The sequence below is a fragment of the Cucurbita pepo genome, chromosome LG04 (assembly GCF_002806865.2).
Source record: "Cucurbita pepo subsp. pepo cultivar mu-cu-16 chromosome LG04, ASM280686v2, whole genome shotgun sequence".
In the NCBI taxonomy this organism is placed as follows: Eukaryota; Viridiplantae; Streptophyta; class Magnoliopsida; order Cucurbitales; family Cucurbitaceae; genus Cucurbita; species Cucurbita pepo.
The window spans coordinates 1376852-1402484 of NC_036641.1; the positions used below are offsets into that span (position 1 = coordinate 1376852).

Sequence of the window (25633 nt, forward strand, 5' to 3'; positions counted from 1 at the left end):
TCCATCATCGAGTCTATTTTCAGGAACCAAAAAGAATTTTATGAGAATCGGTCTATTAAACAAATAACTGAGGCTGGATCAATTTTGAACTAGTGTGGTCGTTTCAACTAAACTAACCATGTAATCATCTTCTTCCTCGAAACAAAGGAAGAAGACATGTGTCAATTGCCTCTGCCACGTGAAAATGGCATTCCCCAACCTCGTACAATGAAGAGAATGAGACTAGTTTTGTACCTCATCGTGCATTGTAGCTCAAGTTAAGCCCCTAAAGCTAACCGAATGGTGGATTTGGAATGAAAAGGACTAGAAGAAGTAAACTCAAAATTACACCCGACTTACTCGGAAATAATTTTTTTTCAAATTCCTCACGATCCTAAGCTAGGTTGGTCTCTTCATCTTCCTAGGAAGTACTTCTTGAGTTCCCATGAAGTGATTAGGATTGAGTTCTCAGGTTTTCTTAAGAAATACCCGAAAACGTGCTTGTATAAGACTCGAGCCGTGACGAGAATTAGTTTTTAGATTTTTGTTTAAAGGAGGGGAGAAAAAAGAGACAAAATATGGGAGACAAGAAAAGAGCTATGAATAGTAATTTTACGGTTTGACAAAATATAGTTGTTTTTATGGAGTGTCTTGTAATCTCATCTTAATTGGTTTTAATAAAGAATTGTGTTCAACAACAAAGAGTGAGACACGTGTTAGCTACGAATTGGAACACACAACAGGCATTTGGACGACCATGGGTCACGACTTTAGAGGAGGACCCGAGTCCTTGATCCACTCTACTCTAACTCAATCCAAATCATCCCCCGAGATCGTCATCAACCCCACTTCGCTCTAATCCAAACCGCCAACCTGAAAGTATGCCCTTTTTGCACTCGTGGAATTGCACGAAGGGACCCCTTAGGCGCATGAGGTCTGTTTTCAGCCCATTTGATTCCTCTTCGACAGTTTTTCACTCTGATTTCGAAATTAACCTTATTATGACTTGAACTAGGACCGACAAAAAAAATTTTAGAAAATCTTTAGCCCAACCATGGAAAAGCTAGTTCGGAAAGGCACGCATCATCCATGTAAATAGTCATTTAGACTTTTCTCATTAATACTTGTAAAGATCGTTAGGTCGTGCTAGCATGTGAGGATATCTTGCCTTAGGTTGCTCAAATATGCATGATTAGGACTTTAGAAGGGCAATTTAGATAGGAATGTTATGTATGTAGTGGGAAATTACCAAATGTCTCTAGGATGAGAATTTAAGTTGCATGTCTATTTTAATGATTTTCACTCTCACAGAAAGAAGGATGAGATATTCTAACCTGTGTTCCAAGGTATTGATGGATGTTATCTCCCGTAGATCTTGCATGAATGTTTAGATTATGTTACTATGTTTTAGGTAATTGATAGGAATATTTTCCTAACAAAGCATACATGAAGAACCAAGCTAAGATTGGAACACAAGAGCTAGAGCGGTTTTTACGTTGACCTAGGTCAATATGTTTCCAATAGACTAATGATCTTAGGATCGTGAGCAGCGATTAGAGGTCTAGACCTTAGTGCACTTGGAGATTGGATTGGTCTCATGGAACTAGTCCAAAGCATGTTTGGAAATGTGTGAGAGAATTAAATTGCCTAGACATCCTAAGAACCTAATAAACCTCCACAACACCCAAGAAAATTTAAGAGAGTGCGAGACTATTAGCAGTCTAACAGTATCGACTTGAGGAGTTACTACTGTGTGTAGAAACGAGTCGAGAGCCAATAAACAAGCCTAGAAAGGAGACGAGGGACTACATAAATAGTTTAGCTCATAATGAGTGTCACTATCGTTGAAATAGTTAGGGTCCCCTAAATAGGCTATCTACTATAAACTCACATTGATAAGGGCAAGGAACTACATAGATAAATTGAATAGCTCACAGGTGTCACAGTCATGCTCGTTCAAGGTGTGTTGCCCATGGCCGCATGCCCATCCAAACCATTTATGTCTTTCCATGTTCTAGTGTTAAATTTTGTGTTTCTAGGAAGTATGACGTTTTGGAAAAATCATGTCTAGGCCTGTCAGACATGAAATACCTCAGAATATACTATAGAGAGATATGACTAGTTGTCAACTTCTCCATTCCAATAGTTATATACTGTGAGCCGTTGTTGTTACTCTCTTGCTTGCATATATAACGTCTCTTTCAAAGTCTCTCTTTCGAAAATCTCTCTCTGCTCTCGTTTTCTAAAACCTTCTTCTTAAACAGAGGCCAGAGGCCCAAGCATACGTTGTTCGGCCGTAAGCGACGTAAGAATGAATTGGCTTAGCTCACTTGTTGTTGGAAAGTGAGTGCCGCACAATCGCAAGTCTGCTGCCATCAAGAGTGCGATTGTGACAAAAGGCACACTGGGTCACTCCCCTAGATGATGATTGTATGGTTTTTCCTATGGAAGAGTTGCCAGTTAACCTTATTACAGTTGTGTTCAGATGAGATGCCATACTATCTTATGAGATATGATGAGGTCGTTCCTCAATTAAGATATCAAATGTTCACTATTGTGGCTATGCAAGCTTACTAAATATGAGAATAAAAAGTTGGTTCACCCTGAGATGAGATTCACCATCCAGGAGATCTACTGCACTCGAACCTAGTTAACAGTTTCCAGAACCGATAGGGCCTACAACATGTCAGAGAACTGCTCGAAACTTCAAGGTTTTCACAAATAATGAGACGGTTGTAGAATTAGACCCCAATTTCCTAAAGCCCAGAGAAAAATTTGTGGTAATTTACTCAGATAAGAATGGGACGAGAGCCTACGAGTAAGGTACTAACTTATTATTTTTATACTCACCTCTTTCTCCATTTCTTTTTTTCCAGATGTTTGCAGGATGTCAGTCGAGCTAGAGAGCATTCAAGAGTTGCATGGTCACAAAGGGTGTCGTCCCGAAACGTCAATACATCTATGCATTTTGGGTTCGTTTGTAATATACTTGAATAGCATCATTTTATAATTAGATTACGATTTTGTTTTTACTTGTGGCGCTTGTTTCTAATTCAATTTAAAATTGACCATATTTTTAAATTTTATTTTATTTGTTTTTTTACAAATGATGCAAGATTCAAAACCTCGAACATTGGGTGATGACGGTTTGTAATTTTATTTTACTTTATTATTATTATACGTTGGAGCTTTAAATAAAGAAGGAAAGAAGAAGAAGAAACATTCCCAATCGCACAGATTTGTAAAGAAACAAAAAAAGCAATGTGGAATTTAGCAGAGAATAAAGAGAGATGGAAGAATCATAATCATAGCTCTTTAATTCTTTCTCTTTACCTCTTTACACATAAATCAATAAAGTCATGAAAACACACAAAAAAACCAAAAACCAAAGACCAAAAACCAAAAAAGTTGATTTAGGTATGTCTCAATGTCGGGCCTCAACTCTCTGAACACACAAAAAAACACAACACTCCTCACTCTCAACCTATGACTTCTTGTTCCTTAAAGTCTTGAAAAAAACACTTCCAAACACTGTCTTATTTACCGACTAGAAAAAGTAATAAGTAAAATCAAAATAGTTACAAATCATGAACCTTTCTTTAGCATTATTTCAACGACTCCTTTTGTTAGTTGGCAATAGATCCTTAACCCCGAGGACGAAAATGGGTTACTGAAGAGTGATGAGAGAAAAGAATAAGATAAGGGCCCTACCGGGTTCGAACCGGTGACCTCTTGATCTGCAGTCAAATGCTCTACCACTGAGCTAAGGACCCCCTTGTGATAGAATAAAAAACCTATATAAGATGATAGCATGAACAAAGGGGTACGAGCATGACCAAACACCTTGATTGAGAGAAATGTTTCAAGAACGTGAGCAAAGAACACATTGAAAACAATCAAATGCACTACAAAAGTGTGATGATTGAAAAGAATAAGAAAAGGGCCCTATCGGGTTCGAACTGCTCTACCACTGAGTTAAGGACCCCTCATGATACAATAAAAGATCTATCTAAGATGATAGCATGAAAAAGGGGTACGAGCATGACCGTGCCACAGTGGGACAGGGATTGTGCGCAGCAGCATTTGTTGTAACCTATCGAACATCTGACTTTGTAGAAAATATCGGCGTGCGTTCCAGCCTCGACTAAGAGAAATAATTCAAAAACATGAGCAAGGAAATACGTTGAAAACAAACAAATGCATAATGAGAGAAAATAATAAGGAAAGGGCCCTATCGGGTTTGATTCGGTGACCTCTTGATCTGCAGTCAAATGCTCTACCACTAAGCTAAGGACCCCTTTTTGATACAATAAAAAACCTATCTAAGATGATAGCATGAACAAAGGGGTACGAACTTTGTAGAAAACATCAATGCGCTCGAAACACATTGAAAACAATCAAATGCACTTGATTTGAAGTCAAATGCTCTACCACTGAGCTAAGAACCCCCTTGTGATACAATAAAAGACCTATCTAAGATCATAGCATGATAAAAGGGGTACAAGTATCATCGTGTGGCAGTGGGACAGCGATTGTGCACCGATACACTTGTTCTAACCTATTGAACAAGTCAGCAGTGAAAAATTCAGAATTCAGACTATGCAGAAAACCTTGACATGCGTTCGAGCCTCAATTGAGAGAAATATTTAAAAACGTGAGCGAATAATACCAAAAAGTGATGAGAGAAAAGAATTAAAGAAAGGGCACTATCGGGTTCAAACCAATGACCTCTTAATCTGCAGTCAAATGCTATTCCACTGAGCTAAGGACCCCTTGTGATACAATAAAAGACCTATCTAAGATCATAGCATGATAAAAGGGGTACAAGCATCATCGTGTGGCAGTGGGACAGTGATTGAGCACCGATACACTTGTTCTAACCTATCGAACAAGTCAGCGGTGAAAAATTCAGAATTCAGACTATGCAGAAAACCTTGACATGCGTTCGAGCCTCAATTGAGAGAAATATTTAAAAACGTGAGCGAATAATACCAAAAAGTGATGAGAGAAAAGAATTAAAGAAAGGGCACTATCGGGTTCAAACCAATGACCTCTTAATCTGCAGTCAAATGCTATTCCATTGAGCTAAGGACCCCCTAGTGATGCAATAAAAGACCTATCTAAGATCATAGCATGATAAAAGGGGTACAAGCATCATCGTGCGACAGTGGGAGAACAAGCATCATCGTGCGACAGTGGGAGAGCGATTGTGCCTAACCTATCGAACAAGTTAGCGGTGAAAATTTCAGAATTTAGAGACTGTACAGCAAACCTTGATGTGCGTTCAAGCCTCAATTGAGAGAAATGTTTAAAAAAGAATTAAAAAAAGGGCCCTACCGGGTTCGAACCGATGACCTCTTGATCTGCAGTCAAATGCTCTACCACTGAGCTAAGGACCCCCTTCAAATAAATTAAAAGACCTATCTAAGATGATAGTATGAAAAAATGAGTACGAGCATGGGACAGCGAATGTGCGATGCACAAAACTAGGTGGGACAGTGATTGTGCACAACAGTAGATAGCATGAAAAAAGGGGTACGAGCATGACCGTGCAACAGTGGACAGCAATTGTGCGATGCACAACACTAGGTGGGACAGTGATTGTGCACAACAGCACTTGTTCTAACCTATCGATCAATTTAGTCGTGAAAAATTCTGACTTTGTAGAAAACCTTGGGATGCGGAGCCTCGATTGAGAGAAATAATTTAATTCTAAAACATGAGCAAGGAAATATGTTGAAAACAAACAAATACACTACCGAAGAGTGATGAGAGAAAAGAATACGAGAAAAGGGCCCTACCACCGGGTTCAAACCAGTGACCTCTTGATCTGCAGTCAAATGCTCTACCATTGAGCTAAGGACCCCATTGTGATACCATAAAAGACCTATCTAAGATGATAGCATGAACAAAGGGGTACGAGCATGACCAAACGCCTCGATTGAGAGAAATATTTCAAGAACGTGAGCAAAGAACACGTTGAAAATAATCAAATGCACTACAGAAGTGTGATGATTGAAAAGAATAAGAAAATGGCCCTACCGGGTTCGAACTGCTCTACCACTTAGCTAAGGACCAACTTATGATACAATAAAAGACTTAAGTAGTTTAAATTATTTTATTAAAAAAATTAGGTTGAGTTAATTTAAATTATTAGAAGTAAGTTTAAATTATTTTATGCCAAATTAGGTAATGCTAATTTATAATGGAGAAACTCCTTAGGTAGAATAAATTTCAGAGAGCAGCGTTAAGCTAGCATTAAGTGGTCGTAGTAGTTTGGACCTAGGCCAATAAAGTAAGTGGTCTTGCTATTGGCTCGGTTGGAAGACTTGCCTTATACATGACGACACGTGCCCAATGGCCCTTGCATGTGTCATTTATGCTTTGTGTTATATGATGATGAATGATATTATATGATGATGTGATGATATTATATGATGATGTGACAACGTTATATGATCATGTAATGATATTGTATGATGATGTGATGATGTATATGATGATATGAGATGATGACATGATGATAATGATGCATGATAACATGATAATGTAAGATGCATGATGATGAGATGAATTAATATATTAAGATGATGTGTATGTATTAAATTTCATGATGCATTATGAAGATGAATTTTCTAAGACACAACCCTAATTGATGCTGATGATGAACATATGAAAGTCAATGGATGCTACCTAGGGTAAAGTGTGAATGATGTATAGGGTTGTGTCATAAGATTGATTTAAAGATGAAAACTATAGGGATCTCATGCATATTATGTGTTCATATACATCGAGTTACTTCTCCATTTATGATGATGAATGCAGCCACGTACATTATGATGATGATCATCATCATGCCTCGCATGATATTCGGGGGTTTGCTGATTTCACGACGTCCGGCTACGAACAACTAGCTTGACTATGATGAGTCCTGGAGGGTGCGAACCGTCTGGAGACTCATGCTCGCACGTGTGGGTCGTGTGTAGGGAAGTACTACACATCCAATTTTGTCCTGACTGGAGGCTACCTCTATGATGGTTTTAACGATAGGTCCCTAATCATGAGTTGCACGTGTTTGCATTCCCTAGCTCCAATAGTGGAAGTCGCTTTCTGAGTATTTCTTAAAATACTCGAGTCGTGTGCTACTTCTATTTCAGGTAAAGGCAAGACATCCTTGTACGGCTGATGACAACATCGCAAGTAAAGACCATGACACATGCATAGAATAGTAGTATTTCATTTCTTAGACTTTAGGTTAGTATAAGGTGTTTTTACTTTTAAATGTGTTATTTGTTTTATTTAGTATTTTCGTTATGCTGCTTTATAGATATTTTCAAATATTTAAGTCCATGGTGGTGTTTTATGACGAAGCTTAAATGTTTATATCCGCATGAGAGAGTATGTTATGATAACAGTAGCGACTTTAGGTTAGTAGAAATCTTGAGTTGTTACTACATTCATCGCAAATCTATCATAGGGACGTTTTGATAATTTCTTATCTTTTACGTAGTTTACTCATCCATATTACCCAACTCATATTCTAGTCATGCATATTATATTTTTAGTTTTCCAAGACATAATGGAAATTTTCATAACATACCTACAAAACATATTATTCCAAAAATGTCCTTCCATCCTAAATATTCATTTTCTAACGTAAGGAATGCTCACATGCAAGCACATCCTAATGATTCTTATATGTATTACTTGCCTAAAGTTCGTGTGGTTATTTACTTAGATGACGCATGCCTTTTTGAGCTGGCTTTTTGCGTATTAGGAGCTCCAAAATTTCTGAAATTTCTCTAGGTTTTGATTCAATTCGTATGAGGGTTAGTATTAAAATTGGAACGAAAAACACTTGAACAAACGTCGAAAGGAGAGAAAATGACCAACTTCACACTCCCCATGTGTAGTCAGACAGCCCATACGTGCAGCTCACGTGCGTGTGCAAACGTGCCAGGGGAAGGGTAGGCATGATCATGCCTTGCCATGTGTCGTCCACCCATTTGTCGAAAGGAATCATGCGTCTTGAGTTCGATACGTGGTGAACATAATTTTCTTCGAATTCCCTGACATCAATACGTTTCACCATTACACCCAAAACATGTTTTCTCCCTTGCAAGCGTCACGTGGCGTGCACGAACAGGTTACGACAGATAAGATTCAAGATGATCTTCTAATACAAGTCGCGTGGTCCCTCTAGAAGATGACACATGTTGCAATCCACACCTCTCCCTGCCCGACACATGGCAGCTACTCAGCTTGACGTGTACACTACCTACCGCTTGTACATGTCCGTCTCCTCACACATGGCAAGTACTTAATTTCTCGATGGGGTTCAGGCATTAAACTTCCACTTATGTACTACTAGAGAATTGATACAACTCAACAGAATAAGCTAATCGTTCATATCAGCCACTTAAAGTATATTTTGGTAGTAATGGTTTAGGTTCCACATGTCATATTCTCCACCCATTTATTTCTAAGTTCCACAAAAGTACTCTAGCGAATTAGCGTTTATCTTACCTTGTTAACCATCTCTGATACTTAAATGAGCTTTGATGTTGGCCCCAATGTTAGATCGATGTCTTCATGGTAGATTATATCAAACTCACTTAAAATTGTGAATCTTCTTCCAAAAGAAAAAGGAACACAGAAAAAAAAATGATGTAGAAAATGGGCCTCGTCTATCCNAATCGTCGACAGAACATCTTAACGAGCTAAAACACATCGAGGAGTGAAAAAAACAAACGACATCTACCTTAAATAACATCATTGGTAGATCTCACATCTTCATCATCAAGTTTTGAATTTGATTGGAATATTTTTAAAAGTAAAAGATAATTTTTATATTTTTTTTATAATAAAAAAAAGAAAATTTATATATTTTCTTCAAGAAAATAAATACAAAATTTAAAAGATAACACTTAGTTAGGGACCCACCAAAGGTTGTCTATAAAAATAAAAAATAAAAATAAAAAATAAAAATAAAAATAAATTTTAAGTTGATATTTTGATCTTTAATTAATTACAAAGCTTAGCCCCCTACCCCTACATTGGAAAAGATATGTCTCTCTTTACCTTTTTTTTTTTTTTAATAAATTATTAATATTAGAAATTTAATTCAATTTCCTCCCTTTTTCTTTATTTTCTTTTCATTTTTGTCCCCAAGCTTTCTTTAAATTTTCACTTTGGCCATATTTCTCGGAAAAGAACAAAACATGAAAGGAAATTTTTCACTTTGTCATTTTATTTAATTAAATTGAATTTTCAAAATGGATTCGACCGCGGAAACGCTCCGATGTGATTAGAACTCTAAGACCCAAAAAAAATGCAAAAAGGTCTTTGTTCGTGTTATTTACAAATGAAAACGAGTGCACAAATGACACCTTAAAAAAAGATACAAATTAAATGATGTTCCAGGTTGACACCCCTTCGTGACAGTGTATCTCCTGAGTACCTCTCTACCTCGACCAGTACCTGAAAAAAGAAAGGAAAAAGGTGTGAGTATAAAAATACTTCGTAAGGAACCTACTTATGGGTTCTCAACGCATGTAATTCGTACTAGGTTTTTACAGGCTTTCCTCTAGATTCTAGGAAGTTCGAGCCTATCCCTTGCAACAACTAAGCTTCTATGTAGGTCTTGAAGTTCCAAACAGTTCATCATGAACTATTTACCTATGTAGTCCCTGATTCCTTTTCAAGACTAGTTTACTACGTCACGACACATAGCCTTGACCCATTTCTACATTCAATAGAAGTATTTACCATAAACCACCTACCTATGTAGTTTCTAATCTCTTCCAAGACCAGTTCGTGGAGTTGTGGCATCATCCTTGACTTGTTTCTACACTCAATAAGGGTTCTCATCTTGACGCCTGCATAGTCTCAAGTCTAACCAGGATTGGTTTACGGGTTCACTCTCTTCCAAACCGGTTTAATGGGATCATGACGTCAACCCTGTCACGACCCTACACTCCAAAGTAACTCAATTGGTCTCAAGGTTTTGATAAGTTTCCTTAACCATACTTAGATGTCATGGAGGTTTGCTAGGTCCTTAAGGCATCTAGGCAGTTTAGACTACTTCTCATGATTCCGGGATGTTCGAAATTAGCCCCTCTAACTAGTCAAATCTTTTGATCGCCGCTCACGATCCTATGGTCTACTAGAACATTATGACCTAGATGGAGGTGTAAATTGCTCTATCTCTAGTGCCCTAATCATATTGTGGCTAACTCATGCATGCTTTACTAAGGAGATATTTCTATCAATTACCTATAACTCGAAAAACATGTTCCATTCATTCGTACATGTTTAGTACGAAGATATTCCTATCAATCACTTTACACATGGAAATCATAAAATATAAATCATACATAAAATCAAACAAGCTCAACGGGAAGATAACATCTATCAATCGCCTAGAGCACAGATCACAATATCTCATCCTCCATCCTAACACAACGAAAAGCATTAAGATAGATATGCATTTCAAATTCTCGTTATAGGGGCATTATTGTAATTTTTGTAACAGACGCACCGTTCTCATCCAATCACTCATTCTGAGTCCAAATCATGCATATTTCTAACCACTTAAGGCAAGAATGCTCACATGCTAGCACGTCCTAGCGATCCCTACAAGAATTTACCTAAAGTCCTTGTGGTTACGTACTGGGATGAAGTGTGCCCTTGGATGCTCCAAATTTACTGAAACTTACCGGTAGGACTTGATTCAAGTGAAGTTAAAGTCAGTATTGTGCTTGAATGGGGCGAAAATGGGCTCATTATGTGTGTCCATGCACTTTTCATTCACATCAGAGGTGTCTTACGTGCAGTTCCATACTCGAGTAGCCATGCGCGGCTGGGGAGGTGTAGTTACATCTCGGTGCTGACACATGGCAAGCGTGGATTGGCGCGCTCGGCTCCTAGGGCATGCGTTCGATACTCCACAAGCACTGATTTCCTTCCATTTTCTTGGTAGCGACATGTGGCTCATGGAGATAGGCGATTCCAAAGCGAGGTAGGTTAGGCTGGCAATTCTGGTTTTGGGCGATGAACTGGGTCGCACCTTGGTTCTTAGATCGAGCAAGCAAGTCGAGTCTCAAAAGCGGGTAAGGTCGATTCATGTGAGATCCCAAATCGATTGAAGAGGAAAACGAAACATTCATTATAAAGGTGTGAAAACCTCTCCCTAGCAGACACATTTTAAAACCTAGAGGGGAAGCCCAAAAGGAAAGCCCAATGACGACAATATCTATTAGTAGTGAGTTTGGGTTGTTATAGATGATATTAGAGCCAGACTCCGGGCAATGTGCCAGCGAGGACGCTGGGCCCCGAGGGGGTGGATTGTGAATCTCACATCAGTTGGAGAGGGGAACGAAACATTCCTTGTAGGGGTGTGAAAACCTCTCCCTAGCATAAGCGTTTTAAAACATTGAGAGGAAACCTAAAATGGAAAGCCCAAAAACAAAAATATCTACTAGTGGTGAGTTTTGATTATTACAATTCAGCGGTTGGCGCTTTGACGCTTAGTACATCTCACAGTCTAACGCATGTTATCCTCTTCAGCTTACGGGTGTCCCTCTCCTTGGCTGACACAAGTCTACTGTTGATTCCAGCGTCTCCTTCCCTACACAGTCTCAGTTTTAGTTTCGGACTAATTTCTCATTTCCTTCTATTTTGATTCACAACTCGAAACAACATAATTCCTTCACCAAAATTGTAGAACTCTAATCCCACTTACTAAATGCATTTTTCTTATAATTTTTAACTAACCACCGTGCTAAAAAGTATTATTTATCCAAAATAGTAATGACACTCACCTTTTCTTGGCCTTAAGTACGGCAAAAACGATTCTAAAATGGTCCAAAAGATGTCAAAACGAGCCAATCAAACTAACTAAAACTAAATCTAAACCGAGTAAACCCATTGAAATTTTTCATTTTCAATTCGACGAGAACACTCTTTTCTTTATTGATTCAAAATCAAACACTAACAAGTTGTATGTTTTTTTTTTCTTTCTTTCTTGGCTTAGTTTGTTCAAAGTGTGTATTTTAGCAACATAAACATGCATGTGTCTTTTTCTTGAAAATGAGGAAGCAAAAGACAAAGCATAAAAGCAATGGTCTCTCCATTACCAACTTTCCTTTCTCTACCTCCCTTCTCCCCTCCCATTATGATTCAACCATTTAAATTCGCTTATATAATTCAAATTAAAAGCGTTCTAGCACGCTCACATTACAACGATTAGTTCTTAACCATCTTATCCTTCAAATAATGAACTTACCCCACCACAGTTCCAAAATCAAGCATTCCAATAGCGTCCTAGCCCTAACCAGACATCATACTATCTCGAAAACGGAACCGAAACGTTGTCAATAACTTGTGGGTTCCTCCTAAAAAGCTAAAGCAAAAAAGAAAAGTAAGTGATTTGTGTAAGAACTCTTGAATGCCTGAGCTTTGAGCTTCTTCTCAAAACTCACCCACTTCCCTCTTCAAAGCTCACACTCAAAACAGCCTGCAAAAATCAGCTAAGAATCAAATATGATCCAACTTTTTCCACCTTAGAATCTTCCAAAGTGTATTTAAATATGGTAAGATAGTAGTGCCCCATTGTTTTGCTGTCCCAATGGCTAAGAAAGAAAGAAAAAGTGGTTTGATTAGTCAAAGTTGGAAGGGCCCCAAAGCTCACTCATCTCCCATCCCAATAAAGTAGCTATCAGATGAGGTTGTCTATCCTTTTTTGTCTCTATATCTTCTTCTTTTTCTCTTTCCTTACATACTCATTAGAGGCCATGAATCAAAGTTGGTATCATTTCAAATTAGGGTTCATCGTTCATCGTTCATGTTCATGCACTTTTTTCCGACTCAATTTGATTCAAACTTATTTGTTCGAGTTTAAAGTTTTTGATTAAGTGTGAGATGATAAACGTTCGTAAATTAAAATTTGGTTCGGTTTTTTATGAAATAAGGCATAGATTTGATTTTGAAGAATAGGGTCTAGTTTTGAGCTCTTGAATTTATCTTTTTTAGATTTTTTTTTCTTTCTTTTTCGTTTTTATTTTCACTTTTGCTTTTGCTTTTGATCTCTTTTCTACTTACTTGGGATTGGGGTTTTGAATTGCTTTACGTGCTCTACGTGACTTTTACTTTTTTATTTATTTATTTATTATTATTATTATTATTATTATATATATTTTTTTTTTTATAATTTGTTTCTTTTTACACATCTGGTCTGACAACTGCCATGTTTTTGAGACGTTGTGTTGTGTTGTCTCTCACCAGCTTTTGCTTCTTGTTCTTGCTCCCTAATCAATTCGTGTCCAAAATTTTCATCATCTTCTTAAATATTACTTTATATATATATATGTATATGTATATGTATATGTATATGTATATGTATATGTATATGTATATGTATATGTACACACCGTGTATGTTAATGGCAAAGTGTAGACTACAATTTAAACTATGTTTAAGAAGTTTCTCACCTCAATGATTAAAACACTCGAACATATATGTTTGTACCTTTTATCTCTCTCTTGCTTGTGAAAATTTTAATGGCCAAGTGTTGTCCATATATGACACAAACTTTTTAACTTGTAAGAGTGATTGCATGGGGATGGGGGAGGGGGTTTGATCTGCTTAGTGTCATGGTCGTACTTTTTTAATCGTGTCACGTTGTGATTTTGATACGTTTACGATAAGTCTTGAAGGAAACCCATGACCCATATTCATTTTTTGCTTGACTTTATGGCTTCGTTGGACCTTAAGTGAGGTTTGTTTTTGTCAACTAAATATCACTTGTGCGGAATTTAAGCATGTTCGGCTACACATGTCATTTGTTGTTCAATCGTCTATGACACAACTGACTTACCTCTACACTAGTCAAAGTCATTCGACTCGACGTTGCCTCTACTCAGGGTCAAGGTCTCTCAATTCAACGATGCATCTCATCATCATCTTGTTTTCCAATTAACGTGGTCCACATGTCTTGAGGTCATCCCAAGTCACGAGGTGTCTTCAGCCACGCAGCTCACTTGGTCATGCCGTCGAGAACGGGCCCACATGTCGTTCATAATTTGGGGCATCTCGAACATCTATTCATCCGGGTTCAATCGAGGCATTGGCCTTCCTGTGCCCATGCCATGTCACTTACGGATATCGTATCGGATAGCGGAGGCATAATCCAACCTCTAACACTTGGGTTAAGGTGTAATACCAGCACACCCATGCCGCCCTGTTCTATCCTTGAAAAACCTATTTCAAAGAAAGTAGCCTGAGACACTCGTCTCGGGACGGCTCACCCTCACTGTGGCACATGCACGTGCTACAGGGTAATTCGCTTAGGCCACAAGGCCTAGGGCAGGTGGAGAGCTTACATCATGTCTCTCCCTTTAGTATATTTTTAGACATTTTTAAACTAGTGGGTCTGACATGATTTTGGTGAATGGACATATGGTGACGTAAAGCATCTGTCTAGTGTCCTACTAACACCAAATTTGGTGAGCTTTATTATTTCATATGGACGAATTTGACTAAAAAACTCCATGTCCAAATTTCATTTGGAACCTTGATTTTTTATGTTAAGGCCTGGAGCCCTGCTCGACCCTTTAATAAGCCTATTTATGACGCTCATGTCTACTCCTTTTTTCTATTTTGCTTATGCATCATTGCCTCTTCAATGCACACATTATACAGTGTGTTGGATGATGCACCGTCCTCCTCGATCACATCATGACATTCTTCTATATTGGCCTTCGTGTGGTCGGATGGGCGCCTCTTGAGGGTCGTTGCTTTTCTTGACTCGACGTGAGGGTCACAACCTACTCTCTTCATAGTATAATTGTGGCACTCAATCCCCTAACGCTCGACATATCAAGAATCTCACGTTCTTGACCATCAAAGTCGTTTCTCCGTTCTTTAGTCTCATCTTGAGCTCCAATCGTTGCTTGCCTTTGCCTCTAGTCGCACACCTCCTTCACACAGTTGTTTCACTAGACCCACGTGCATCACGAGAAGGAATTGCACAACGAAAAAAAAAATGTGTCAACACCGTTGCACATCCATACAAAGGAGAGGAAGAAGAAAACATTAGTCTAGTTTGGTTCATCATCATCTCAACCTAGTTTTTAATGGCTAATGGCTTACGTCAATTCAACTCAATGATCTAGTTCTCTACCAAATCCCTCAGTTATGCATCATTTGGATCCGGTTCATTTCCATTCAATTTCGATTGTTATAGAATTTCTTTCTTAAATTTGATTCAGTTCAAGATTTTGCTAAGCATATCCAAGTAGAATTCATGACTAATAAGGTATACACGTGTATTTCATGACAATTATGGACAGGTTTGGATGTCATTAGATTACATTGAAGTTTAAGATGCTGTGATGTAAGTGAGCTAACTATTGGACGCTATATACTTGGCCTAGTAAATTGCATATAGTATGCGATATTGTATGATCCTTTGACAAAATGATTATGATGGTTGTCATGCCAAGTATGTTTCGTTAAAAATAAGAATGTTTTACGATGTATTTATTCTATTGTATGATGAAAGAATGGTACTGGTAATGATGAATGTATGCTAGTCATTTGAGCATGTTTCATCAAAGGAGTGAGTGTTACGATACATCATGTGTTAAAACCAATGTTTTCTATGTGGGACCCCATGTATGTGTGTGACTCAGCAAGAACGATGAGTATCTATGCTCCCTTCTTTCTATAACTCCTCCCGAGCGAGGATCTATATTTCGTTAACTCTTGAACTTCGTATGAAGAGAATGAAGTATTTCATGTTTCTTATATTTCACAAATAAAACGAGAAATTTGGCGGTTGAAATATTAAAATTATTTTTGAAAATTTAATTAATAAATTATTTTAGGGTGGTTGCCTTGTAAGGGGAAACATAGTGAAAGATTGAAAAGAGGAATAATATTATTAGGATAATTAGAATGGAAAATTCCAATATTCTAAAATTGATAAAACCAATAATAATGGAAAATTCCAAGAAAGAGGAAACCAGTTGCCAAAAAAATATTTGGTATCACATGGGCTACCGGCTGTCCCAGTATCCCTGTCATTTATTTTATTTTCTAATTATATTTCTCTATTTTTTATTTTTTATTTTTTTAAAAAATAGACTTTAGATCTTGGTCAATCAATTTTCAAACATTTCGTACTCCTTGTAATAATAAATAATAAAGTATTTTGTTTTAAGGAAATAACCCAACAAAATTGTCACCAACATTATCCGTTTTGGACACGTATGGTTGTCTTTGAGCTTTTCCTTTCAAATTTCTGCTCAAGATTTTTACAATGCGTTTGTTAAGGAGAGATTTTCACACCGTTATAAAGAATGTTTCGATTTCACAATCTACCCGAGAGCCCAATATCCTTGCTGACACACCACTTGGTGTCCACTCCCTTTGGGACTCAGCGTCTTCGCTAGTACACCGTCTGGTGTCTGGGTCTGATAACATTTGTAACTGGCAAATTCACGTCAACAAATTAAAATGTGTCTATTAGGGGAGATTTTTACACTCTTATAAAACTGTTTCATTGCGGAGTATCCCACCTTTTCGAGTATGAACTTATTTAATTAATTATATAGATATTTAAAGAAAGGAAGAAAATGAAATAATTTTCAATTGCAAAGCAAGGGAGAGGCACAGCTACCCCTTGAGAAGGGGATAAAAGCTCAAAAGGGTACGCTCCCATTGTTCACCTTTGAGAGCTCTCTGCATCTGCTTCTCTCTTTCAAAATATTCCATTGCTTCTCTCTCTCTCTCTCTCTCTCTTCATTCATCTCTTCTTCCTTTTCTTCTGAACCTTGAAGAACAGGGAGATCGATCTCAACACACTTTGAAAGCCTTCAATTACAAGTAGCAGAAGAAGCTTGAAGTGAAACAAAGCCCTCAATCAACCAAAACCCACTTTCAATTTTGTCTCTCAGAGCACCTTCAACACACTTTATTCTCTCACACTCACAATGAGTAAACAGGACGCCATGAAGATTCAGGTACATTGTCGGATTCTTGTTTGTTTCCCTGTTTTTTGCCCATTTAAAATCTTGATGTTGTTTTTGTGTTTGTTTCCAGGCCTGTGCGCTTAGAGTGAACATTCACTGTGATGGATGCAAGAAGAAGGTCAAGAAAACTCTGCAGAAAATTGATGGTGAGTGGTAGTAGAACTTGATTTAGAGGAGAAACCCTTGATTGATTTGAGGGTTTTTACTTTTTTTTAGAGATTATTGACTGTTTTCTTTCTGATTTGGGGTTTTTTTAGGAGTTTACAATATGAAAATCGATGCAGAACAAGGGAAAGTTATTGTAACAGGAAATGTAGATCCGGCTGAACTGATAAAGAAGCTTGAGAAATCAGGGAAACATGCTGAACTATGGGGAGCTCAGTTAAGTTCAAACAACAGCATGAACAAATTCAAGAACAACATGCAATTTCAAAATGTCAAAGGAGGAAGCAAAGAACATAACAACAACATGAACATGAACATGAACATGAACATGAACATGAATATGAACAACCACAAGTTTCAGATGGAGAAGGCTTTTCTTCAACAACAACAACAACAACAACAACTGAAAGGCTCCAACAACAATAACAAAGGAGGTAATATCAACAACAATATGCATAATCTTATGGCTCCTCCTCCTAGAGATAAGAAATCTGTTAAGTTCAATTTGCATGAGGATGATTCTGATTTTAGTGGTGATGAGTTTGATGATGAATTTGATGATGAATTTGATGATGATGATGATGATGATGATGAGTTTGCTGATGAACATGATGAGTTTAGCCATGGACATGGACATGGACATGGCTTACAAAAGAATGCTCCCATACCCATGATGGGGAATTTTGGGTCCAATAGGACAATTAATTTCAATGCCATGAATGTTAAGAAAAGTGGGGATGTTGGAAGAGCCAAGAAGGATGAAGTTATTGATTTCCCTGTTATGATGAAGGATAAGGGAGGAGGTAAGGAAGGGAAAAACAGTAAGGGAGGAGGAGGAAAAAACAGTAGCGGTGGCGGGACGAAGAGTAAGAGCAAAGGAGGGGATAAGAAGAAAGGGGGGAAGAAGGGGGGTGGTTTCCTAGGGCTAGGTAAGAAGGGGCTGTTTGGTTTTGGTGGTAAAAGTAGTAGCAAGAAGGAGAATGGTAACAAGAGCAAAGGAAGCAAGAGTAGTAATAAAAGTGCAGAGAGTGGTGGAGGAAAACATAATGGCAATGGACCCAAAAAAGGAGGCAAAACTGTTGGTCTCCCTGAGTTTGACAAGTTAGATATTGGCTTCCATGACATTGATATCCCTAAACCAAGCAAAGGAGGTAAAGGGAGTGGCGGAAATGGTAAGAATATGAGCCAGATGGGTCAGATAGGCCATGTTAATAATGGAAACAGAGGCCATCCCAGGCCAATGGCTCCAATGGCTCCAATGGGTCCAGTGGGTCCAATGGGTCCAATGGGTCCAATGGGGCCAATAGGTCCTGGTGGCATTAATATGAGCCAGATGGGTGCACCAATGGGAAATTATGCAATGAGCCAAATGGGTAACATTCCAGCAGTTCAAGGCTTACCAGCTCAACAAGTGATGAACGGAGGAGGAGTAGGAGGAGTAGGAGGAGGAGGGGGAGGATATTACCAAGGAATGGGACAAGGGAACCCTTACAATCCACAACAGCAACAGTACATGGCCATGATGATGAACCAACAGAGGGGAGTTGGGAATGAAATGTTCCAACCCATGATGTATTCGCGCCCGAACCCAGCCATGAACTACGCTCCTCCTCCCCCGATGTTCCCTCCGGTCGCAACCGACCAGTACACGCACGCCTTCAGCGACGAGAACACGGATAGTTGCAGTATCATGTAAATTTTGCTCCTCTGGTTTATTATTACTATTATTATTATGAAGGATTAGTGTTGTTGTGGTAGGTTTAGGCTTAGGTGAACGTAGAAATGGGTACCAGATGCAGTACCATTGCTTGTATTAATTGAGAAGAAGAACAAGAAAAGAAATGGGACCAAAACTTTGATGAAATTCACAGTTTGATCCCTCAAAACCCCACCACTTAGTACTTTTACTGTTTTCTTTTGTTTCTTTTTCCCTTTTATCATTATAATGAGTTTCAAGTGGCAGAGATAATAAAAAACAGAGCCCATACGGCTCCACAGTACAGAGATTTGTCAGCTGATTAATGGGTTTCTGAACTGATGAACTATTTTTTGGTCATTTTTCTGACCTTCTGTCCTTTGACTTTTGTAACATATTTTGTCCTTATTCTTGTACCAATTGTGTTTCTCTAGTTGTATCATTGATCTTCAACACGATGAATTGATTTGATATTGTTATTCGTAGTTGGTGCACTGTGAACTTCTTTTGTGTGAAATGAATAGGGGAGGATATATCATGAACTCCTTTTCAATTTTTAAGTTTCAAAATCGAACGGGTTTTATTGAGATCTTACATCGGTTGGAGAGGGAACAAAACATTCTTTACAAGGTTATGAAAACCTTTTCCTAGTCGACATGTTTTAGAATCGTGAGGGGAAACCTAGAAAGGAAAGTCCAAAGAGACAATATTTGCTAGCCGTGGGTTTGAGCTGTTACAAATGGTATCAAAGCTAGGTACCGGGCGTTGTGCCAGCAAGGTCGTTGGGTTCCCAAAGAGGTGGATTGTGATCCTTAGTCTTATGATCTTAAACCCAATTATCGCCTCCAATTCAACCTTTTCGGTTTAAGTTGAATAAGAGAATTTGTCGACAGGTTGAGCAAATATTATCCGTGTAGGTTAACATGACGTTAAGTATCTCGGGGGACTTGCAGTCAATATTTACATGGAACACAAAGCACCTAAAACATTAAGTATTAAGAAAACATGAACTCGGTTTGAGTTGATAGCATGACGTTAAGTAGTAAGAACACTTGTTTTAAACTCGTTTGAAGGGACCACAAGAATTGAGAAAACACCTAAAAAAAATCTTGAGGAGAGTTTTCCGGTAAGGGCAAGGCTCCCATGTACGGCTGACCGTAGATGGTGCGAAGGCCATGAAAATCTTGAGGAGAGTTTGTAGTATCGTAGACGCCTTGTTGGATTCTTTTGGGTTCATAGTTTTTTGCAATTGTTTTCTCTAGTTCTCTGTTGATTATTTCTAGGCTAGGTTGTCATTATTGATTTCCCCAGATATGAATTGCTTATAATAATGAACGCATTGTCGTTATTGAGACTGTGTTACGTGAATTCTTGTCCTGTTGATTATGCAAGTATAAGGTAACGTTGCTAATTAGGTTAGAGAAAATTAGGGGTCTTCTGATTCAGGTTGTTCCAATCATTTATTTCAAATTTTGTTTTTAATAAAAGGGTAAGGTTAGTTAGTAAAATATTTATTTTCAAATATTTAATTAAAATTTGTAACTCAATTTTGATATATATTTTAGAAAATTATTTTGTAAACGGTTAAAAGAAAATATAATAAAGAATATTGTATAATAAATAAAAAAATAAATATGAAATTGAAAAAATAAAATAAAATAAATATATCCTAAGCACAAATGTATATATTAAAAATAACAATAAAGTTAGGTTTTTTTTTTTAAATTTTTTTTTAAAATTAACACTAAATTTAATTTAATTTTTTTAAATGAACAATAAATTTAAGTTTCTTAGACAAAATTTAACAAAATTTTAAATTACAAAATGTTGCACTAAATTATTATAAAATTTAAATAAATAAAAACTAAAAGAAAAAAAAAAAAAACCATACTCGATTGATGAAGAGAAGCGTGAGGATGAGAAAATGAGTTTGTCCCACATCGGACAAGGCCAAGAAGCAAGAGGAAGCGAGAGTATAAAAAGGCGTTGAGATAGCTGAGAAAATCATACCTTTCTCGGCCTTTTGGCTAAGATCAAGTGTAGTATCTGTTCTTATCAGTTTAATATCTGATACGTGGGCCATCGGCCCACATGATATTAAATTAATTTTTCAAGGGGGAGAGCCCACTACGGTAGCTTGCTACCCGGGCTCTCAAGCGTCGCCCAAGTGTTGCACTATTGCTCGGGCCTGGCGCACTCCTACGATATACAGTGATATAATTATTTAGATGAATTTATTTGATTATTTATACTTAAAAAAGTATTTACTTTTTCGGCCCAAACAATCTTCAATTAATGATATTATTTGGCCCATTACGTTTCCAACCATTTTATTACATTATTTTATTTGTTAGAAATAAATTATTTCTAATTTATTATAATTAAATTATTAATTATCATAATTTTGTAAACTAATTAAAAATATTATAAATAATTGAAAATGCTATTAAAGTTTATTATTCAAATTATTAAAATATTTTTAACAAATTTGATTTAATGATTATTCTTATAAATAATGTAAATTTTAGTTTTTGAATTTATTTAGCTATTGGTATTAATAATTATTATATTCTCAAATAAATGATTTATGAAGAATTAAGAAAGAAACAATAATAAACATCAACGAAAAAAAAAAAAAAAACTACAGAAACACAGACCAACTGCATTACCTTATTAGAGGAACTCAAAATTATTAAAGTACTGTAACTCCAAGAGTCGTTTGAGAAATTAAAAAACTCAACTGCAACAATTATAACACATGGACAATATGCATGATGTCTTATCTAAAAAAATAAGACTTTGGGAGGTCATTGGTGGAAGCGAAATTATTCCTCTCAGGGGGATGCTAATGACACCTTGCACAAATAGAAAATCAAATGAAGCAAGACAATATTTTCCATGAAAACCACAGTTGAAGAAGAGATAATAAGACGTCGAAAGAAGCACGGGAAGAAGAACTATACGAAAGAAGCATGACCTGCTATTAGTTCCACAACGTGAAATGGCACCTTTCACTGAAATGACACCTTTCAAATTTTGGAGCACATTTGGGACAACAAGACGCCGAAAGAAGCATGAGACCCATTTGTGACGCTTTTCTAAAAGAAGAACGATACGAGGTTGCAAATCTTGGAGATTTGACTGCTAGTAATTTCACAACACGACATGAAGATTGTTCAGTACTTCCATAGGGTCAAGTCGATATGTCAAGAGACTACTAAACTAGATATGAGTCCATCGTTAGAGAAGCCCAATAAGCAAATTGAAGGTATCACACTAAAGAGTGAAGAAGGTGCGCTCTATGCAAGTAAAAGTCGAAACAATAATAAGCCATCGACCAAAGTTGGATACAAAATTGATGATAAAGGAAGAAGTTACCAATGAATCACACAATCTTGGAAAGTTAAAGAAGAACAATAAGAGTTCTCAAGAGAAGAGATTTGAAAACATTTACTACAATTGCAGAAAGAAGAGCCATATGTCCGAGGACTGTTGGTTTAAGAAAAAGTTTGTCGAAAGCGATGTGGCAACCTCTAAAAAAGAGATGGAGGATGAATGAGAGGCAAAGGTACTATGTGCCTTAGAAGAAAACGAGCTTGCACTCATGGGGATAATGAGAGCATATTATGAAGCGGGAAGACAATAAAGAGTAAAAAAGAAGTGTGGTACACACAATCAACAACTCACATATGCTAATTGCTTAGATCGACAACACGACGATAATGCCTAGTAATAAATCTGATATGGGGTTACTACATTATGTCTATCATGCATCAAGTATAAAGAATTTATTGTCAATGTCACAACTAACCATATTAGACAACTATTTCTTGCTTAGTTAAGAGGTTCTAGGTTCTTAGTTATGATGATGTGGATCTTGATCCTTGTTCTAGTTTCTTATTTTTGGTTCTTGATTCTTGGTCTTAGTTTTTTTCCTTGACTTAGTTCATGTTCTTGGTTCTTGTCCTTAGTTTTTGTTCTCTTTCTCTTCCCTAAGACACCCCCTAGGATTTACAGTACAAGACATGAATCTGAGAACCTGCATCCAAGACTTCATGTGTTCCAAGCGACATAGTCTAAACAGACATTCAGGTTTTTTACGTCCCTTGTGATACAATCTGAAACCTTCACCCAAGGCTTCTTACGTTTCAGGCGGTGTAATTTGAAACCTACGTTCAAGGCTTCATACATTCCAAGCGACACAGTCTAAAACTTGTATCCAAGGCTTCTTACATTCCAAGGGATGCAGTTTGAAAACCTATATTTAAGGCTTCTTATGTTCCAAGCAATGTAGTATGAGTCATAAACATGTTGTACCGTGGGAGGTTTATGGCTTCTTGGTTCATGACTAATGTAATATACTCTCTTGTGCTAACCAGAGACTTATCTTGGCTTCTTAGTTTCTTGTATCAAGAGCCATGACATGTAGTCAACTTGGTAGTTATCCTCATCATGTCTCATGACTACTCCCCGTGAAGACCTAAAAGGTCACATGATTGGTGCATAACACGGACGTGACATCCTGTTAGGTAAACGTGGTGCTGAGTGTCACAACCATACTATGAACAGAGTAGGTTGTGACCCTCACGTTGCGACAATAAAAGCGACGACCCTCAAGTGGCGCCCATCTGGCCACGCGAGGGCCTAGACGAGTGCCCTCATGCGATCGAGGAGGACGATGCATCATCCAACACACCACCACGCGAAGTGGGCATTGAAGACCAGTTGAGACATAAGTAAGACAGAGACATCAGAATAGACATGAAGGGCAGAATAGGCTTGTTGAAGGGCCGGGTAGGCCCCCGAGCCTTAACCTCAAAAGTTGGGTTTTTGAAAGGTATTTGGGCATGCGGTTCGGGAGTTAAGTCCGTTCATATGAAATATGAATGCTCGCCAAGTTTGATGTCAATCAGACACCGGACGGACAATGCACGCCACTGTATGACCGTTCACCAAAATCATGTCTACGCTTGGAAGATTGAAAATGGCTCAAAATGTACTATAGGGGTACCATGGTGTTAGCTCTCCACCACCCCTGGGCCCTGTGGCCTAAGTGAGCTACCCTGTGGCACATACGNAAGAGTGTCTTGGGTGACTTCCTTTGAAATAGATTTTTGAAGGGCAGTACCGGACGGCACGGGTGTGCAAGTATTGCGCCCTAGCCCGCGTGTTGGAGCTTGCTACATACACTCGCTATCCGGTACGGTATCCGTAAATGACTCGGCATGGGCACGGGAGGGCCAATGCCTCGATAGAACCCAGATGGATGGATGTTCGGGAAGTCTCAATGAGATGAAAGACACGCGGGCCCATTCTCGATGGCATGACCGAGTGAGTTATGATGGCCGACGACATCCCGAGACTAGGGATGGCGTTAAGACATATGAACCCTGTCGATGGAGATCGGGATGGCAAGATGAGATGCGACGTTGCATTGAAAGACTTTGGCCCGAGCAGAGCCAAGGTCGAGTCGAATGACTTGGCATATTGTAGAGGCAAGTCAGATGCGTCGCAGACGATTGAACATGCACGAGCAGGCGGCATGTGTGGTTGAACAAGCTTGGATTCCGCACAAGCGATGTTCGATTGGCGAAAACAAACCTCGCCTAAGGTCCGACGAAGCCACAAAGCCGGGGCGAAAAATATATATGGGGCTTAATTTCCCTTAAGGCTAGTCGTGAGCGTGTCAAGATCACAACGCCGCACGGTCATAAATGTAGGACCATTCCACTGAGCATCTTATATAGGTGAGGGAAAACATAAGGCCGAGCATGTCATACTACTAAGAAAAACTAGGTGGATGACATCCCGACTGGAAGAAGAAAACAAAGGTCTCAGAAATGTACCGCGTGATGGGAGATCATGGGTCACCTTAGGCATGATTAGAGTATTATTTAGCATTCTTTGAGGGTCATGGTACCTTTAGTGCATGAGTGTATAATGTTCTTGTCTTTTCCATGTCCTTAGGGTAGTAAATCTTGACATAACATTATCGGCTAACCCTTGGGTAATACGTACTGGACCCAATCTTCATGGCATGCTTAAAGTTCATGACCCTAAAGTATACATGTCTTATTCATGTAATATATCATCCTCGTGAGTTTAAGTCATTCATAATATCTTACTTGTCATAACATGACTCTTGAGTTCATGGAATGTAAGATGCAATTATATAAGATTCAAAGAGTGACCATTCCTAACCATACTATCTTTGGTTCTTTGGCAACCCTTGTGAAGCTAATTTGTTTTTTTGTTTGTCCATAATGCATCTCTCCCAAAGATCTATATCACAGATTTCAAGCTTTCTAATACTCTTTTTGTAACCAACGTAACGCTCATATGTCCAAGCACTCTCAGCACAACAACCATGGTTATACACCATACGCTAGTGTATAAGGTTCCATATTTTGTGCCACGTGCTACTACCATCGCACCCTTCACAATCTTCTATGAACTCCTTCCAAACTCTGTTGCATAACCTATGTTGTCCAACTGACTAAAGGAGACAGGTTCTTCTCAGAGACCAGGAATATATCAACATCATTCAATTGTTAGGTTGAATGACACAATGACCTGTATGGGTCACGACCTCATATATACATAGGAGATGTGTACAATGAAGATTACATGCGTAAGTCTTGATCCACGACAACAAACCAGGAAATCAGGAGATGCAGCTCCAAGAATAGAGGATTCTCCTACTATGTTTAAATATCACCTTCTAAGTTTAACACTCTCCTCCTCCCCCCCCCCCCCCCCC

The 25633-nt window shown here is 38.1% G+C and overlaps 1 protein-coding gene, 1 long non-coding RNA gene and 4 other non-coding genes across 6 annotated transcripts; 2 read left to right on the forward strand and 4 right to left on the reverse strand.

The window, feature by feature from the left end:
• Positions 1-3680: 3680 nt before the first annotated feature.
• On the reverse strand, positions 3681-3752 carry TRNAC-GCA. The gene has a single exon. It is a non-coding gene; the product is annotated as a tRNA-Cys (tRNA).
• Positions 3753-4204: 452 nt separating this feature from the next.
• TRNAC-GCA lies at positions 4205-4276 on the reverse strand. Its single transcript has one exon. It is a non-coding gene; the product is annotated as a tRNA-Cys (tRNA).
• A 1030-nt stretch (positions 4277-5306) lies between these two features.
• Positions 5307-5378, reverse strand: TRNAC-GCA. Its single transcript has one exon. It is a non-coding gene; the product is annotated as a tRNA-Cys (tRNA).
• A 2408-nt stretch (positions 5379-7786) lies between these two features.
• LOC111792908 lies at positions 7787-8618 on the reverse strand. The gene is made up of 2 exons (XR_002814862.1): positions 8506-8618; positions 7787-8346 (listed from the first exon to the last, which is right to left on the reverse strand). It is a non-coding gene; the product is annotated as an uncharacterized LOC111792908 (long non-coding RNA).
• Positions 8619-16679: 8061 nt separating this feature from the next.
• On the forward strand, positions 16680-19289 carry LOC111792862 (heavy metal-associated isoprenylated plant protein 34-like). The gene is made up of 3 exons (XM_023674467.1): positions 16680-17003; positions 17083-17158; positions 17270-19289. Exons 1-3 carry the CDS (start codon positions 16974-16976, stop codon positions 18871-18873), a joined length of 1710 nt encoding a protein of 569 aa, XP_023530235.1. The 5' UTR covers positions 16680-16973; the 3' UTR covers positions 18874-19289.
• A 1590-nt stretch (positions 19290-20879) lies between these two features.
• LOC111794143 lies at positions 20880-21075 on the forward strand. The gene has a single exon (XR_002815036.1). It is a non-coding gene; the product is annotated as a U2 spliceosomal RNA (small nuclear RNA).
• The last annotated feature ends 4558 nt before the right edge of the window (positions 21076-25633 follow it).

Coding starts and splice junctions, on each gene's coding strand:
- LOC111792862 (XM_023674467.1), top strand. CDS start 16,974: ATGAGTAAACAGGACGCCATGAAGATTCAG. Junction 17,004..17,082: donor AGGACGCCATGAAGATTCAG/GTACATTGTCGG, acceptor GTTTGTTTCCAG/GCCTGTGCGCTTAGAGTGAA. Junction 17,159..17,269: donor AACTCTGCAGAAAATTGATG/GTGAGTGGTAGT, acceptor GGGTTTTTTTAG/GAGTTTACAATATGAAAATC.